The sequence below is a fragment of the Suricata suricatta genome, chromosome 1 (genome assembly GCF_006229205.1).
Source record: "Suricata suricatta isolate VVHF042 chromosome 1, meerkat_22Aug2017_6uvM2_HiC, whole genome shotgun sequence".
NCBI classification, from domain to species: domain Eukaryota; kingdom Metazoa; phylum Chordata; class Mammalia; order Carnivora; family Herpestidae; genus Suricata; species Suricata suricatta.
This window is the reverse complement of record NC_043700.1, coordinates 41,013,410-41,028,784: the sequence shown is the minus strand read 5'-3', so window position 1 is coordinate 41,028,784 and position 15,375 is coordinate 41,013,410. Positions and strand designations below refer to the sequence as shown.

Sequence of the window (15,375 nt, the reverse complement as noted above, 5' to 3'; positions counted from 1 at the left end):
AGACAGTTTAGTTGAATTCCTGCTGATCTCCATTCCCAGACTAGTTCTCTCCTGCTAGGCTGGGTCTCAAGGATCTGGAGTGGCTCTATGGGGACAGAATGCTGGTGAGGGGGTCAGCCTGCCATTAGGAGGGAGACAGGGGGCATGGAACAGGGCTGGGAAAGCCTATCGATGAACTGGGCACCATGCAGTTATGCCACGTAAGACAGGATGCTTTCTAGGCTCTTGATGAGCTCCAAGGATGAGGCCAAACAAGGCCCGCAGGAAAGAGAAAAAAGAAATTTAGATTTTTACAATGTTTTCACAATGTTGCTGGCCAAGGCAGGGAAAAAGGGAGTGTTTAAGATGCTCTGAATTGGGACAAGAAAACTTACAGGCTGGAGAGCCATCACTTTGCTTATTTATTTTGGGCACATAGGTTACCAGGGAGAAACCCTGGATCCCAACTGCCAGAGTTCTAATCATGATTCTGCCATTTAATATATGACCTTGGCCAAGCCAAATCACTTTTCTTGCCTCAGTTTTCTTATTTATAAATGGGACTGTTAATAGTACTTGCCTCACAGAGATATTATATATTATATCAACATGTATCTTGCCATAAATTTTAATTATTTTTTCCATACAAAGACTGAGAAGTCAGAGCTGGTCATCTTATCCTGGCTTGACCACTGCCTGAGTAGAAGGCAATTTCCCACCTCCTGGGACTCTGTGATGCTTCTGTCACCAACAGCTTGAAGGTTTATCTTTACATTGCCCCTGACACCTTCCCCCCCTTCCCCCTACCTCTCCTACCCGCCTTTCCATGCCCACCTTCTCCAGTCCTTGCCTACTTGCCTACCGCTACTTCTTGTCCACGCCCACCACCACCTCCTGTCCAGGCCCAACTCCTCCTCACGTCCATACCTACCACTACTTCCAGTCCCTGCCTCTTCACCTCCTGCCACACCCACCACCAGCTCCAGTCTGTGCCCACCGCCTGCCTGCTCTGGGCCCTCATTACCTTATGTGAGACTGTTAACAATTGCCTCCTAACTTCTCCTGTCTCCATCCTTCACAGAGTTGTCAGATCAATCTATTGAAAATACCTTTTTATCATGTCACTTGCCCACTCAGAGACCTTCAGTAGCTTCCAGGGGAGCAAGTCCAAAGCCTTCCCTGCTTGGTCCTCCATTGTACATCCCAATAGGACCTTCCAGTCCCTCCCACCAGCCCCTCCCAACACGTGCCCATGGTTCCTCCCCACTCTTGGCCTGTTGCTCAAACCTTCACCACTGTGATTTTACCTGGGCTGCTCCCTTCCCAGAATGCTGTCTTCTGTGTTCAGCCAAATTCTAGCTTGAGTCCTACCTCTCTAGCAAGTCCTGAAATCCAGTGGCACTAACTCTTCTTTTCTTTAACTTGGCCCCAGTGTTCTCTTGGTTGCTTACTCTTTTCACGGACACCTGACCTAACACTGTGTAAATGCTTCCATGGCAGGAGCAGTCCAACACGGTGCTGCGGACAGAAAAGGGGTCCAATAAGTGTGTGTTGCTTTGATTGATTGCAGGAGACTCTCTGGTGGGCTGCTGTCCCATGGTGGTTCCTGACATGTCTCAGCTGGCACTTTCTTTTTATCCCTGGTTGGCTTTTATCTCTGGGCAACACCGGCTTTCTTCCCTCCACTGAAGGAAAGGAAGGGATGAGATTCTGCAGGGGGCACGTGTTGGGAGGGGCTGGCACATGTCTGATCAGCTGAGCTCTGTGGTGACTGCATGTGTGCACATGCCTGTGTGTGTAAGCCTGTGTGTGTGTGTGTGTGTGTGTGTGTGTGTGTGTACTGCAGTGGGGCTGCAAGCCCTTGCCCCAGTCTTTCTTCCCTCTCTGCTTCCATTGTTCTTGTCCTCCAGAGAAGCCACTCCACAAGATGAGTAGGTCTAGAGAGATGAGGCAAAGGAAGAAACCAAAGGTCTAACTGTTCTCTTTCCTTTCTCACTGCGCATTGTAACTTCTGTATCTTTGATGGTGGAGGGGCAGTCAAGGCAGTTGGATGGGCATGAGGTTTAACTGCTGGTTAGCGCAGGGCATGGATGGGCCCTAGAAGGCAGTGTGAAGAAGGCAGTACCTGGGGGTGCGAGGAAGTGCATCAGTGAAACCCAGAGGCTTTTGTTCACACATGCTGACTCCTTTCTCCCAGGATTCCCTCTTGCAAGATCTTCTTTCCGTCATCCTCTACAAAGTAGTCTCTATTTCCCCTGAATTACTATAGCCTTTTATCTTCCCTTCTCATTTCCCACTGTTTTATGCCTTGTCATAGGTTCCCAATTCTTTTTTCTGGATCCCAGAGGAAAGGGGGACATTTTATGCACAACTTCCTATAAACCAGGCATTTGACTAGCTGTTCTGTGTACAGTATCTCATCAAATTTCTTCAAGTTTTTTTGATCCTCATTTTATAAAGATTTTATAGATTAAATTGTCTATGGCTAGCATGTGTTCTTTTGTGTTTCCTCTGCAGATCCTGCAGATCCTCGTGGGGCAGGGGGCAGGGCTTACATATAGCATGTGTTCAGGAAATAACAGTGTGGCACCTGGACTCTGCCATATCTAAGGGCAACGCAGGTTGAGGGCTGGGGTCAGCAGAGGGTGGACTGTAGTGGGAGAGGCTTGTATAGACAAGGAGGAAGAGAGGGCCTAATGCCAGAGTGTCCTACAGCCACAACAAGCTCAATGTGGGTCTGGTTGGTATTGTCCAGTGTCCTTGTGAAGGCCGGTTATGCCAAGTCCCTGAAGGGCCTCAGCCACTCACCTCTTGCTACCAGATTCCCTTCCTGCCAAGAAGGCATGTCCATTGCTGCTTTCTCAGCTCCTTTCACCAGAAAGGGGGTCAGGCAAAGCTGCCACATGTGTTTCAGAGAGTTGTCCTTCTTTACACACACACACACACACACACACACACACACATTCTTTAAATGTTTATTTATTTTTGAGAGAGAGAGACACACACAAAGCACGAGTGGGGGATGGGGGAGAGGGAGACACAGAATAAGCAGTCTCCAGGCTCTGAGTTGTCAGCACAGAACCCGATGTTTGGCTAGACCCACAAGCTGTGAGCTTGAGCTGAAGTCGGAAGCTTAACTGCTTAACCAATTGAGCCCCCCCAGGTACCCCCCCCCCCCAGTGAGTTGTCCTTCTTATGCCTAGCCAGTTAAAAGAGAGTTAAACAAAGTTTTAGAGGAGAAAAAAGGGTGTGTTAATTTGGGAGCCTGGAGTAGAGTTAACCCTTAGAAGGAGGAAAAGCTGTCTGGGATACCTGAGTATGGGGATGGTGGAGGGTACTTGGGCAACCAGAAGACCCTGACGTTGGGGAGGGGAGAGAGAAAGTTTATTTACAGCAGGCTCCTAGCCTCTGTCCTCCAGTCTCCCCAGACTCCCCATCAGTATAAGCCCTATGGGCTTGTTACCCTTTCATCTATACTCTTCCTAAGCTGCTTCCTGAAGTCCCCGAATTCTGGAAAAGAGGCAGGGCGAGCTTGCCAGTTGTGAGGTCTTTCACTAGAACTAGCGAGGCGCAGAGGAAAGGCAGGGAGGGCTTCCCGGAGGAGACTTGCTCCAGCTCCCGTCCCTAAGCGTTCTGGGCCCCAGTTTCCCACTCCCTGGGGCTGGCCACGCCTCTATCGGACAACCTTCAGTGAAGGAGCGGGGGAGGGGAAAGGACTCCGGCCGACGCCCCAGGATCAGCCAGAGGAGAGGGGCATTCGAAGGAGACCTCGGCGCTATTTGCTTCCAAATACTGGAAGCCGTGTTCCCGCCTAAATCCGCAAGATGGAAGTTGCTCCCTCTAGCTCTTCCACTAGCGAAGGCTGCTGGTTTTGTGAGCGACCCCTCCCTTTGAGCCCAGGTCGACTTCTAGCACTTACTCTGTTCTGGAGTCTTGTTCATTTACACATGTCTGGTAAAAGACATTACCAAATACGCCGTAGATCAGGTTTTGGGTAGCGCGGAAAGTTTACGAGGCACTGGGTGTACCCCACCCCAGCACCCAGGGTACGAGGCGAAGGTAGGAATGTGTGCGCCAAAGCCGAGGGACGCAGGCTGCTCGAACGTTGCTGAGGATGTGTCAGGAGGAAGGGTGAAACTGGGGTGCCTGGCGTGCGTGGGCGTGTCCCCCGCGTATCCACAGCCCCGCCGCCTCGCCCCCTCTTGCTGGAACGTGCCAGCAACCTCAGCTCTCCTTCAGCCCTTTCCCAGCCAGACGCTTCCTTTTTGGTGCTTCTGGGCGTTTACTGTAAATTCCGTGACTAAAACACGCCGGTGAGCCCGGCCCATCGACAGATGGATCAATCGCCCCCTTCTCGGCTGGGGGAGGGGAGCCCCACCCGGAGCCTCCGAAGCGAGGAGCTGCCGACTGCCTCAGGAGAGCTCTAGGAGCCCAGTCGCCGCCGAGTGCGGGCCGCCAAGCTAGGCATGGAGCTCTGGGCCGGGTCGATCTCGGGCGCGTCCCCCGGAGTGGGGTTCGAGCCCCGGACCCATCCCCCTGGTGCGGTCCGGCCAGTTCCGCCGTTCTGGAAGCGGTCAGGGCGCCCAGGCACCACCGCCTTCCTTCCGCGCCAGGGAAGGAGAGACCACTGGGGAAGGGGAGTCTTGAAGGGCTGCAACGCCGGGGCGTGCGGGGGGCCGAGGGTGCCGGGGGCGTGCGGGGAAAGTTCTCGAGCACCGAGTGGAGAGCACAGGTGTATACGTGCGCGGGGCTAGACCTAGGCAGGCAGGCTGCGAGGGGACGCTGGGGGCTGGTGCTGGAGGGGGTCCTTTTCTCTAGCGCCTTCGGGGAGACGCTCTGCTCGGACTCCCCGCTCCAAGGACGCTTCCGCCCTTGGAGGGTGGAGCTCCGCTCCAGACCCAGGCCGCCAAACCGGGGGGGTTTTCGAGCCCTCCTCCCCCACACCCCCGGGAGGGCTAGCGGGTCCGGGACTCCACGCCCTCTGGACTCAGCTGAGCCTCCTCGAGCCTCCAAGACCTGGGGGCCGAGGCGACGGGGGCAGGGGCAGTGGAGGTTGGAGGGCGCAGCCTGCCCGCAGCCGGGGGAGGTCTAGTGGGGCTGCGGGGGCAGGAGGAGGTTGCGGAGCCTTTGGTGGGTTTGAGCCGTAACCCGGGGAGCCGGTCAGTTTCCGGCCAAGGCAGCAGGTCAGTCCCGAGAAGGGCGGGTGGCCGAGCAGGGAGTCAGCGGCGGAGCTCTCCTCTCGTCCAGCGTTCCCCGGCGCCACCGCCACCGCCGTGTCGCCGCTGCCGTTGCAGAGTGTCGCTGCTCCGCCGCGCTCCCGCGCCCGGCGCCGCCAGCCGCCAGGGAGCCCGAGCGCCGAGCCCCGGGCGGAGAAAAGGGGCGCGGGCGCGAGAGCCGTGGCGAGGGAGCCGCGAAGGGGGAAGGGGGCGGGCGGAGGGAGGAGCCGGGAGAGAGGGGGAAAGGGGAGGGAGAGAGGAGAGCGAGGGAGAGCTGGAGAGAGCGAGAGCAAAGAGCGAGAGCCTGGGAGAGGAGAGGGAGGGAGAGACGAGAGAAAGACACGCACGCAGACACCCGGTCACTGGAATTCCATTAGAAAAAAGTGAGATGAGCAGGGGTTAGCGGGAGATTTTTTTTTTTTTTTTGAATCTTTTCTTCGTGGTGGTGCGAAAGAAGCGACTCCGGGCTTTCGTCCTCGAAGCTCCCACCGGATTGTTCCTTGGCGCTAACACCCGTCCGTGGATTTCTCTCCTATTTGCATTTTATTCTGACCCCCACTCTCACGGCTTCCTTCCAACCCTTCACTCTCAAATTGCCTTTCCCCCACCTCCCCAGTCAGCTACTGGGAAGCGCAGGGGAATTGGACCCGCGGAGACTCGCGCCTTCCCGGACCAGCGGAGGAGAGGACAGAGCGAGGATCGGGCTCTCGGCTTGTAAAACAGATATACCCTCATTTACGTGTATATTTGATTTTGGTTGGCAAGGGGGGCGTCGAGAGGCAGCCCACCGACCTCCTTAACCCCCACCCCAGAGGCGAGAATCGCAGGACTCGGGATCTTCATCGGGTGGACTAGCTTGGGATCTCTGCATTGGATTTGGGGCTGATTATCACTGCTTGGCTATTATTATTGCTGTTGTTATTATTTCTTTACCCAAGGGAGAAAGAAAAAAAAACACAAAAAACTGTGGGATTTATTTAACATGATCTTGGCAAACGTCTTCTGCCTCCTCTTCCTTTTAGGTGAGTACCTGCGGGCGGGGAGGGAGGAGGGCAGCTTCTCCGCGGGAGCCTGGGGGGCCGCGCGGGGTCGCGCTTTCGGGCGCCGACAAGAAACCGGGGACGCGGCGGGTGAGCGGAGCGCGGGCTGGAGACCCGGCGCTGAGCCAGCCGGGCCCCGGCGCTGCCGAGCCGAGCCGGGCGGTGAGGATGCGGGCGGAGGGACGCGAACTGCTGCTGGCTGGTTACGCGGAGGCTTGGGAAGGAGACGTGGAACACCCTAACCATCCCCGTACATACGCATGCACACACACGCACACTCGCTTACTCTCACACAATGCTACTAGCACTCATTTGTTTCAAAATAATGGGTTCAAATTGCGGAAACTTAAGAAAAAAGAATTCCAACTCTTGATTTGGAAGAGAGGAGGGTGGGGAGAGGCTCAGTGTCGTGCAGAGAAAGATCATGCCAGTTCCATCTTTCTTGTCGGCTCCTGGATCGACTCGGGTGGACAGCATGCGTTTCTCCAGGAGCTCCCGCTTGGACGTGTGTGGGGGCAACGATGGCAGCCATCCCCTCACCTCCTAATCAACCTCTGGGAAGTGCATACCGCTTCCCGCACCCGAACCCCTTTCCAGTGGCCCTGCTCCCTAGAACACTTTTCAAGTTTTCCCCCACCCTTAGCCCTCCCTCCAGCCCAGACCCGAGCCGGATACTGGGGCAGCAGTGGAGGGTTTCGAGAAGCCCTTCACGGCCTATCCTTCATCACCTCTGGCCGCGGGGCACCCCTTAGCTTGTAGGAAGAAGAGGGAGGGAGGTCAGAGTTTGTTTCCTTGGGTGAAGAAAGAGAGGAATGTTGGAAAAAAAAGGGGTCTGAACAAAGACCAGTGCTCATTCTGTAAGCCCCCTCCTCCAAGGGCAGGGAGGAGGGGCTGCCTGGTGTCCCTGAACCTTGGGCAGTCTCTTTCCCACCCAGAACTGCCAACCTCTCAGCTGCTTGGGAAATGGGTTGAGAGAGAGCATACCCCTGAGTGGAGGTGAGGGAGAAGGTGTTTCTGAGGCCCTGGGCAGACCTGGAGTCCCTGGCAAGGCTGCTGCCCCCAGGGTAGGTGCTCCAGAGAGGGAGCAGGGAATGCATGTGTTGATGGAGCACTCGTCTGCTCCAGTGTGGATGCTCTTCCCGCCACCCTGGCCTGATGTTAGCCAGGCTGCCTAGCTGGATCCAGAGTGTATCCTTTGCCTCCTGGAGGAAGGGAGAGGGGAAGGCCTGAAGAGGTAGGTGCCTGTCACATTAAGATGTGGATGGTCTAATAATGCTCTCCTGACTTGAACAGGGGATTTGAGTCAATATTGGTTGGACCCTGGACCCTTTGTCCACCCCCATCCTCTGCTCCTTCCCAGAAACTCCCCAGGGGGCCTGGCCCTGCTCAGGGGTGTGGCCTTGGTGGTCCTGACTTCCTAGGCCTGGGGCAGTTCCTCTCCCAGGCAGGAGAAGCTAATGGGAGGGAGCTGAATAGGTACTCCGGGCTCACTGGGAGCCTTTCCTGGCTACTGCAAGTGGGCTCTCATTCTGAAAGGGTTGTTATAAAACCTGACCTTTTCTCCCACAGCTGGTTTGAAAATTCAGCTTTCTGGGGCCAAGAATGAGCAGGGCCAAGAATAAAAGAAATTTTTATTTCAGGAAAAGCAATCAGATTGTGCGCTGCTGAGCTGTGTACACCCCAGAGGTGCCTTCTAACGTCCCGGTGTAGAAAACAGCAATATGGGCCCCTTAGTCCTGTCTCGGCCCATGATGCAGGCAGGCTTTTTTCAGCTGAGAGGGCTGAGGAGTTGACTATTCTCATGATATAGATGTGTGAGAGTGTGCGTGTGTGTGTGTGTGTGTGTGTGTGTGTATGTCAGAGATGCACCCTGGAGTCTGAGACCCTGGGTGGTGAGTGGTGAGAGGAGGAGTAAGAGCAGGGGATCAGCAGCCCTTGTGGTCAGAGCCTTTCCCTTGAGATGCCCCTTTCCAAAGCTGGGGGGGAGGAGTTAACTGAGTGACCACAGTATTGGAAGGCTGTGGGTTAGGCCCACCAAGGAGGAGGGGATACATTGGTATTAAGGAAACTTCAGCCTCAGGGCCACTTTCCTGGCAAGGAGCCCACTGTTGGTTGTTGGTTGGAAATTTCACTTGGGGAAGAGTCTTTTGTGGAGCTTGAGACTTGGTAGACAGTTTCAGTGTGTGTGAGGCACAGTGAAGCATGTTCCCAGGAGCATAGGTCTTCAGTGAGCACCGCCCCCCCCAGGTCTGAGTGAGGTCTGGGGGTAGAAGGGCTTTCCTGGCCAGTCATCCTGACCTCCAGTGTTGACATGCCCAGGGAGAGAATTAGGATTCTGGCTGTTGCCAAGACGTTTACTACAGAAGGTGTTTGTAGCTCCACGTAGTCTCTCAGTCCCCCTTGTCTCTACAAGCTGTTCCACATATCTTTTCTTGATGGATCTGAGCTTTTTCCTGATCTGGAACTTGGGAGCATCTCCAGGATACTCTCTGACCTTTACTCTTTTAGAATTCCTGGCCCAAGGCCCTCAGTTGCTATTTTTTTCCTTGCTGGGCTTGATTGGTTCTGGGGGTCATGACGCCACCTGGAAGAGCCAGGGATAGGTGCAGTCAGAGATTTGGTGAGAGGATGCACTGGCTCTCTCCAGAGCATCTTCCTGCCCCACTCACCTGTGCCTGCTGGTAGGACGGGGGGGGGGGGGGGGGGAAGCCCTTGCTTTTGGCACAGGACCCCAGGAATCTGTGACGATTGTCCCAAGGGGCTCTAGAATCCACCTGAAGGGCAGGCAAGGTAAGTGCCCTTATTGCCTCAGGCCCCTGGGGGCAATGTTCTGACCTTTAAACCTGCCCAAGATGCTCCTTTCTCAGTCTGTCTCCGACAGTGCATCCTCAGGCTCAGTGAAGGTAGGAGGGGAGAAGGCTGCTGGGATGCTGGGGCGAAGTCAGTGGGAGTCCCAGGGCTGGGTCATTCTTGAGCAGGCAGGCTGGTTGGCTAGGTGGGGGCAGCAGGTGCAAGTGAGACTGGGTCAGCTCGGCTGCTTGTGGGTGGCCCTGATGCACTGAGTCTTGCTCAGGGACCTAGGAATTTGCTGAAGCCAGGAAATGAAGCTGCTGCCTCTAATTGGATGGAGGACACCTCTCCAGCTGGTGCCTGGGGCAGATGCCCCCACTCACTCCATATTGGCTCTGGTCTTGTCTCAGGCTGGCCACAGCTGTCAGTTCTTCCTGTCCTGGGGCAGAGGTATGGTCAATGGGTGGGGGACTATCTTTTGCTCTGGCCTACCCCTTGCTTCTCTACTTTCTTTTCTTGTGGGTAGGTGTCCTCCCTTCCCAGCAGTGGATTCCTTTTCCCTCCGCAGCTGTGGGGAGTGACAGGCTCATGGTGCAGTGCTCTGCCTCTAGGTGTCGCTGTCCCCTTGCAGTGGCACCCCCACTGAACACGGCCTCCTGGGGGAAGGAGTGAGAAGTGGCTGTTCTGGATAGGGAATGGGGTGGGTTGGTGGGATTCTGCGGGATTATGAGGAGGGCGACTTCTGGCCCAGGATCTTACAATTTTGGGCTAGATGGAATGGAGGAAGTCTCCCAGATCACTCCTGGGACTTGGAAAAGGCAGTCTTGGCTCTGGTGCACAGAACTTTTTCTGGGGCAGGATCTGGAGTGAGGGGCTTGGAGAGGACAGGGAGACCAGGGAAATATCTGTGTTTAGAGGAAATCATTTTGGGAGGCTGATTTTGACAGGACCAAGTGGGCCCTTCCCTACCCTTCACTTCTGAATCTTTTTCCCTGAGCCCCTTCCTTCACAGGCCTGTGGGTTTAGATGCTCTGAGGGTGATGGGTAAGAAGGGTGGCTTAATTCTTGTTCACTTTTGGAGAGGTGAGGCTGCATGTGTAAGGCCAGGGTCTGAGGAGGGAAGCTATTTCCCTTTTGTAATTGGTTTATTATTTGGTTTTGGAAAGAAAAAAAAAGGCAGAGGGGACAGGGTTGGGGGGGGTGAAGAAAGAGAAGAAAATAGGTGGTGCTAGAAAGAGCGAGAGAGAGTACAGGTGATGATTCAAAGAGCAAAGGTGATGGAGAAATAGACCTTAGGAGGAAGTCAGAGAGAGGTGTGTGTGAGAGAGACAGAAAAGGCCTGTCTGGACACACACACACACACACACACACACAGGAGAAATCAAGTTGCTTGTCAGGCTTTCCTGTAGCACTTTATGTCAACGGGGCTATGGTAGAGCTTGTCTACAGAAATCCTGTTTTCAGGTCTCCAGCCAGTGTGCCCTTGGACTGGAAGGTGTGGAGGGCTGGGCCAGGGGAGGGTAGCTGCTTCCTTCTAGGCATGCCTCAGGCCACAGGCTCAGGCTTGTCTCTGGGGTCTTCTCTTAGGGTCTGGGAACTCAGAACAGACAGGCTAGGAGTTCAAGGGGCCTTTTTGGCCTGCGTGTGACCTTGAGTTGTCATCTCTCTTCTTTAGGTCTCAGTTTCCCCCCATGGTAAACTGTGGGAGCTGGACACAGTGTCTCTAAAGTCCTAACAGACTAGAAAAGTTAAATAATATTCTGCTGCTTTCCCGGCTTAGCCCAGCACGTTGACTAGACCTCTGGCTGGAGCTGAGGTTGATGGAGGTTTGGGCAGCAGGAAAGCGAAGGTCCCCTCTGCATGCTCAGGCAGGCCCTGTAGCCCCCAGCTCTCTGCTGAGGCTGTGACCTTATTCTCTGGCCTCCTGGCCTTTTGCACTGTGGTTTTGCTGGAGGATCTTCAGGCTTTACTGCACTCTGCTCCTAGGCCCAGGGCTGCGGTGTGACGGGGTGGAATCTGAAGGGAATCTGGTAGAGCCAGGGTCTGAGGAGGGGTATTGGTGTCTGGGGTCCTTCCTCTGACCTGCTCTTTGGTGGGGACGCAGCATGGAGTCAGTGTTGGTGGTGTGCATTGGAGTAAAACGGGTGTGGAGTTCCCAGAAGGGCGCAAGCTCCCAGGCCTGCATCTTGGGTCAGACATCATGGCGGCCCTCATTCATGCTTGTCTTCCCTCCCCATCACCCAGACGAGACCCTCCGCTCTTTGGCCAGCCCTTCCTCCCTGCAGGGCCCCGAGCTCCACGGCTGGCGCCCCCCAGTGGACTGCGTCCGGGCTAATGAGCTGTGCGCCGCGGAATCCAACTGTAGCTCCCGCTACCGCACGCTGCGGCAGTGCCTAGCGGGCCGGGACCGCAACACCATGCTGGCCAACAAGGAGTGCCAGGCGGCCCTGGAGGTCCTGCAGGAGAGTCCGCTCTACGACTGCCGCTGCAAGCGGGGCATGAAGAGGGAGCTGCAGTGCTTACAGATCTACTGGAGCATCCACCTGGGGCTGACCGAGGGTAAGCCCAGCTGAGCCTGGCGGGGGGTGGGGAGCTGCGTTGGGATTGGGGGCTGTGGGGAGCGCTAAGCGGGAAGGCGGGGGTGGGGGTGGGGGGGTGCAGGTTCAGGGGAGGACTTGGTAGTGGAGGGAACTGGTCCGCTCTCTATCGCCCCCTGCTGGGGGGGTGCAGAACGCAGAGGAAGTAACTTGTTGGAGAGAGCCACCTGGAGAGGTGAAGGAGGAGGCAGAGTGACCGCTGAGAAGTAGGGAGGGCCAGGTGGTGGGAGAAGAAGGAGGCTGTAGAAAGGAGGAAGTAGGAGTTGGGAGGGATGGATGGACTGATGGGCCAGTGAAGTGGTAATATTAGAGAAGGGAAGGCTGGAGTACCTGGGCAGATGGAGGAGGGAGGGGTGCATCCTGTGCATGCAGAGCTGTGCTTCCAAGCAAACCAGCCCCTGCCACATCCCGAAGCCCTGGGCGCTGAGCTGAGGGCAGTCCCAGTTCTGTTCTTCCTGCTGCCAGGGTGCCTGCTCTACAGGTGGCTTCCTGACCCCAGGGCTGACCTAGGCACCTTCTATAGGGCTTGGGGCAGTGTATGGGCAGCAGGCCGCTTCAGGTCCCAAGGCGGAACCATACCCACCCCCTTCCCTAACAACCTGCTCCCCCCCACCTTTCCCTCCAGCATGGGGGATCTGTGTATAGTGCAGGAGGATTGGCTACCTTGGTTAGATGTTCATTTCTTGATTCAACAACTGTTTATTGAGAGGTTATCTTCTGCCAAGTTTGTGGGAACACTGGAGAACAAGCTGGGGTAGCCTCTGGCTTCTTGGATCTCAGAGTTTGTGGGTGGATGCATATAAGTGAGGGGCTTCCTGTCGCTTGGTGGTGTGAGTGCTGTCAGAAAGCACTGGTATTGAGGTAGCCCAAGGCAGCCTCTTATAAAATCTAAAGAGCCTTCCTTAGAAGAGGCAGCCTCTGATCTGAGACTAAGGAGTAAGCTGTAGTTACACAGCAGTGCGGGGAAGGGGGGATGTGGGGAGAGTGTGGGAGGTGGAGGGGAGCTTGGGCAAAGGCCCACAGGAGGGAGTTGAACTCACTTGCAAACCTGTAAGTAACTTAGTAGTAAAGGGCTTGGAAGTAGGGATAAGGTGAAGAGAGGGGAGGGGTGTGGGACCTGGTGGGCAGCAGGGAGTCCTGCAAGGTGAGGCCATGTGATCTCTGCTTCTGGACAGTGTTCACGTGGTTGCAGTGAAGAGAGTAGATTGGATGGGCTGCTTGGAGGCTGTGATACAGACCTGGAGTAGTGGTGGCTGGCTGGGGACAGTGGTAGGAAAGAGGGAGCGTCCAAGGGCTATTTAGGAGATGGAATCAACAGGTCTTGGTGAAGGGAAAGGACTCAAGGAGGGCAGTTTTCTATTTTGGGCACCTGGGTGGGTTCACAAGAAGCAGCTCAGGGGGGAAGGCAGGGAGATGATGCCTTTATTTTGGGTCGCATGGCTCTCACTGGCCATGCCCTACACACAGATGGAACCCAGGTGGGGAAGTGGCACTGGACATGGAAATTGAGGAGCCACCATCAGCCTATAGGTGTGACTGGAGCCATGGGAGTGGGTGCTCACACACTGAGAGGAGGGCAGGGACAGAGCTACCAGGACCACCAGCATTTAACGATGTGCCAGCAGGGGAGGCAAGGGGTCTTGCAGAGGTGGGGGGGGGGAGGTGCTGGGAGAGAGGTGGGAGGTACAGGAGGAAACCTGGAGAGGAGGAAGGGTCCACAGTCTCTAGGACATGGCCCTAATGCCTTTGGGATGAGCTTTGTAGGTGGCTGCTGGGAGCAGAAGCCTGGCTGGGGAGTGAATGGGAACTAGGAGGCTGGGAGTGGTGACTGTGGATGGCTTCTAGAACTTTGGTTTGAAGAGGAGAGGAGAACAAAGGATGATTTGTTTTGTAAGAGGGGAGAGAGTGGAGAAGCTTGAATGCTAAGGTAGACTGGAAGTGATAGGGACGTTGAGGTGAAGAGAGAGGGGCGCGCTGTGGAACAGTGCCCTTGGTTAGCCTTGGATGAAGGAGCAGGGTGCCAGAGGGAAGGAGGAAACTGGGATTGGGTGCAGGGGCTGGAGAATGAGGGATTCCTAACCAGTGGCCAAGATAGTTCCAATCTGCCCTGAATTTGGGAGTAAACTGGGCATGTAATTATGAACAGTGTTACCACTATTAATAGCAGAGTAATCCCTTATTCGTCGGTTTCCCATTCCTAGTAGCTTCGAGTTCTAGAGTAGAGAGGGAAAAACCACCAGCCACAAAGTGTGTATCATTTATTCTTTGCAAGATGAGGAGTGGTCTTCATCTGGAGGATGCCTTTGTAGTGCGTGAAAACTGAGGTCCCTGATTCAACCGCTGGCTTGTTTAGTGTTTTGTTTTCTTTCCCATGGCCTTCAGTCTCGACTCAAGGGAGGTGGGCTGGTGGTACTTTGGGGGTGGGCTTGCTGAGGGCTTGCAGGGCAAATGCACTGGGGAGGGGACAGAAGAACTGCCAGCTGGAAGAGCAAGTCAGAACACCAAGGATCTTGCTGATTGGAGCCCAGGCAGTGAGGCATTTGAATGATAACGGTGTGCATTCTGTGCGTTTATGCTGCGTCCTGCCATGTGGTCTTCAAGGCCCTTTCAACCTCGGAATGCCAGGCTGGAGAGGCGTGAGCTAGCTTGTTGGTTCCCTTACTGGGCAAACATCTGTGTACTTCAAAAGATGAGAGCACAGATTCAACCGTGTCCCCTGTGCTGGCCAGCATACAGGCTAGGAGACCCCTCCCCTGGACCAATTCTAGGAAAGTAGGCTTCTTGCTTTTCTCCTTCCTCAAATCCTACCCCACCCCCATTCCCAGCTTTTGGGAGGCAGAGGTAGTTTCTGTGCAGGGCTGGGGAGGGGAAGCTGAGAGGCCTTTTAACAGCAAATAATGTTTCTGTGAGTGACAGGATCCACCTGAGAGTTAATTATTCACGGTGTGGGATGAGTGGACTCCCTGGGGGAGGCTGCAAGTACTTCCTCCCTGTTCCTTAATAACACTTAATAACCTGGCTTGGGCCTGGGGTGGGGTGGGGGCTTGTGGAGAGGAGAGATCTGTGTGGGTTTGGACTTTGATTGTGGCTTCTCCTTGGCCCCAGCTGGTGGGTGGCCAGTGGGTGCAATTCCTGTCTTCTCCCTCCACCTGAGGCTTAGCTGTGCCTGGCCTGAGGACCTTAGCTATGTACAGAGCTGGTGGTGGTGGGAATGTGGCCTCTGCTGAGCTCCTAGATGGTCCCAACTGCAAAGACCTAGAGATCATTCCATCCCACTCCCACTTTGGTGAGGAAGCTGAGGTGCAGGGAGGAGCGCTGGTGGGACCAGGGCCCCCAGGACTCCTTATCCAGGCTCCTTTCCAGCTGCCATGGGGAGATCCTGTGGTCTCAGGCTCATCTTCCTCTTCTGTCACCACCACCATAACCACCAGTATTTTACATGGTGGCACTGTCACTGTTGGCTGGATGGGGGATTTGAGACCAGACTTCTTGACTTCTCCAAAGGTGGCAACTGAAGTTTGAGGTCATTCTGGTCATTCAAATATGAAGAGCAAAGGCCTCTTCCAGGTCATGGCCCAGAAGCCTGACATCCTAGATTTAATCTGGTTGCCAGGATGCCCGAGTGGCCAGGTCTCTGATTTCCCACTGGTGAATTCTGCCACAGGAATAGGCAGCATGGGTTGACTTAAATAGGATGGGCCCTTTCCAGCCAGTCCTGCAAGAGGCTGTTTTCCTTGACAGACTCCCTCCAGT

The 15,375-nt window shown here is 55.2% G+C and overlaps 1 protein-coding gene across 4 annotated transcripts in view; it reads left to right on the top strand.

Annotated features, from left to right (window-relative positions):
- The first annotated feature begins 5,506 nt into the window (after positions 1 to 5,506).
- GFRA2 (GDNF family receptor alpha 2) overlaps positions 5,507 to 15,375 on the top strand; it is an 82,797-nt gene continuing 72,928 nt past the window's right edge. For 2 of the 4 annotated variants that reach the window (XR_003907746.1, XM_029937010.1), the window contains exon 1: positions 11,082 to 11,584. Coding sequence is in view for 3 of the 4 variants with exons in the window: in XM_029937010.1 (XP_029792870.1) it covers positions 11,131 to 11,584 (454 nt within the window). In the remaining variant the exon portion in view is untranslated. Of the gene's footprint in view, positions 6,218 to 11,081; positions 11,585 to 15,375 lie in introns of those variants that run through there. The other 2 variants (XM_029936995.1, XM_029936987.1) reach the window with 2 other exon arrangements.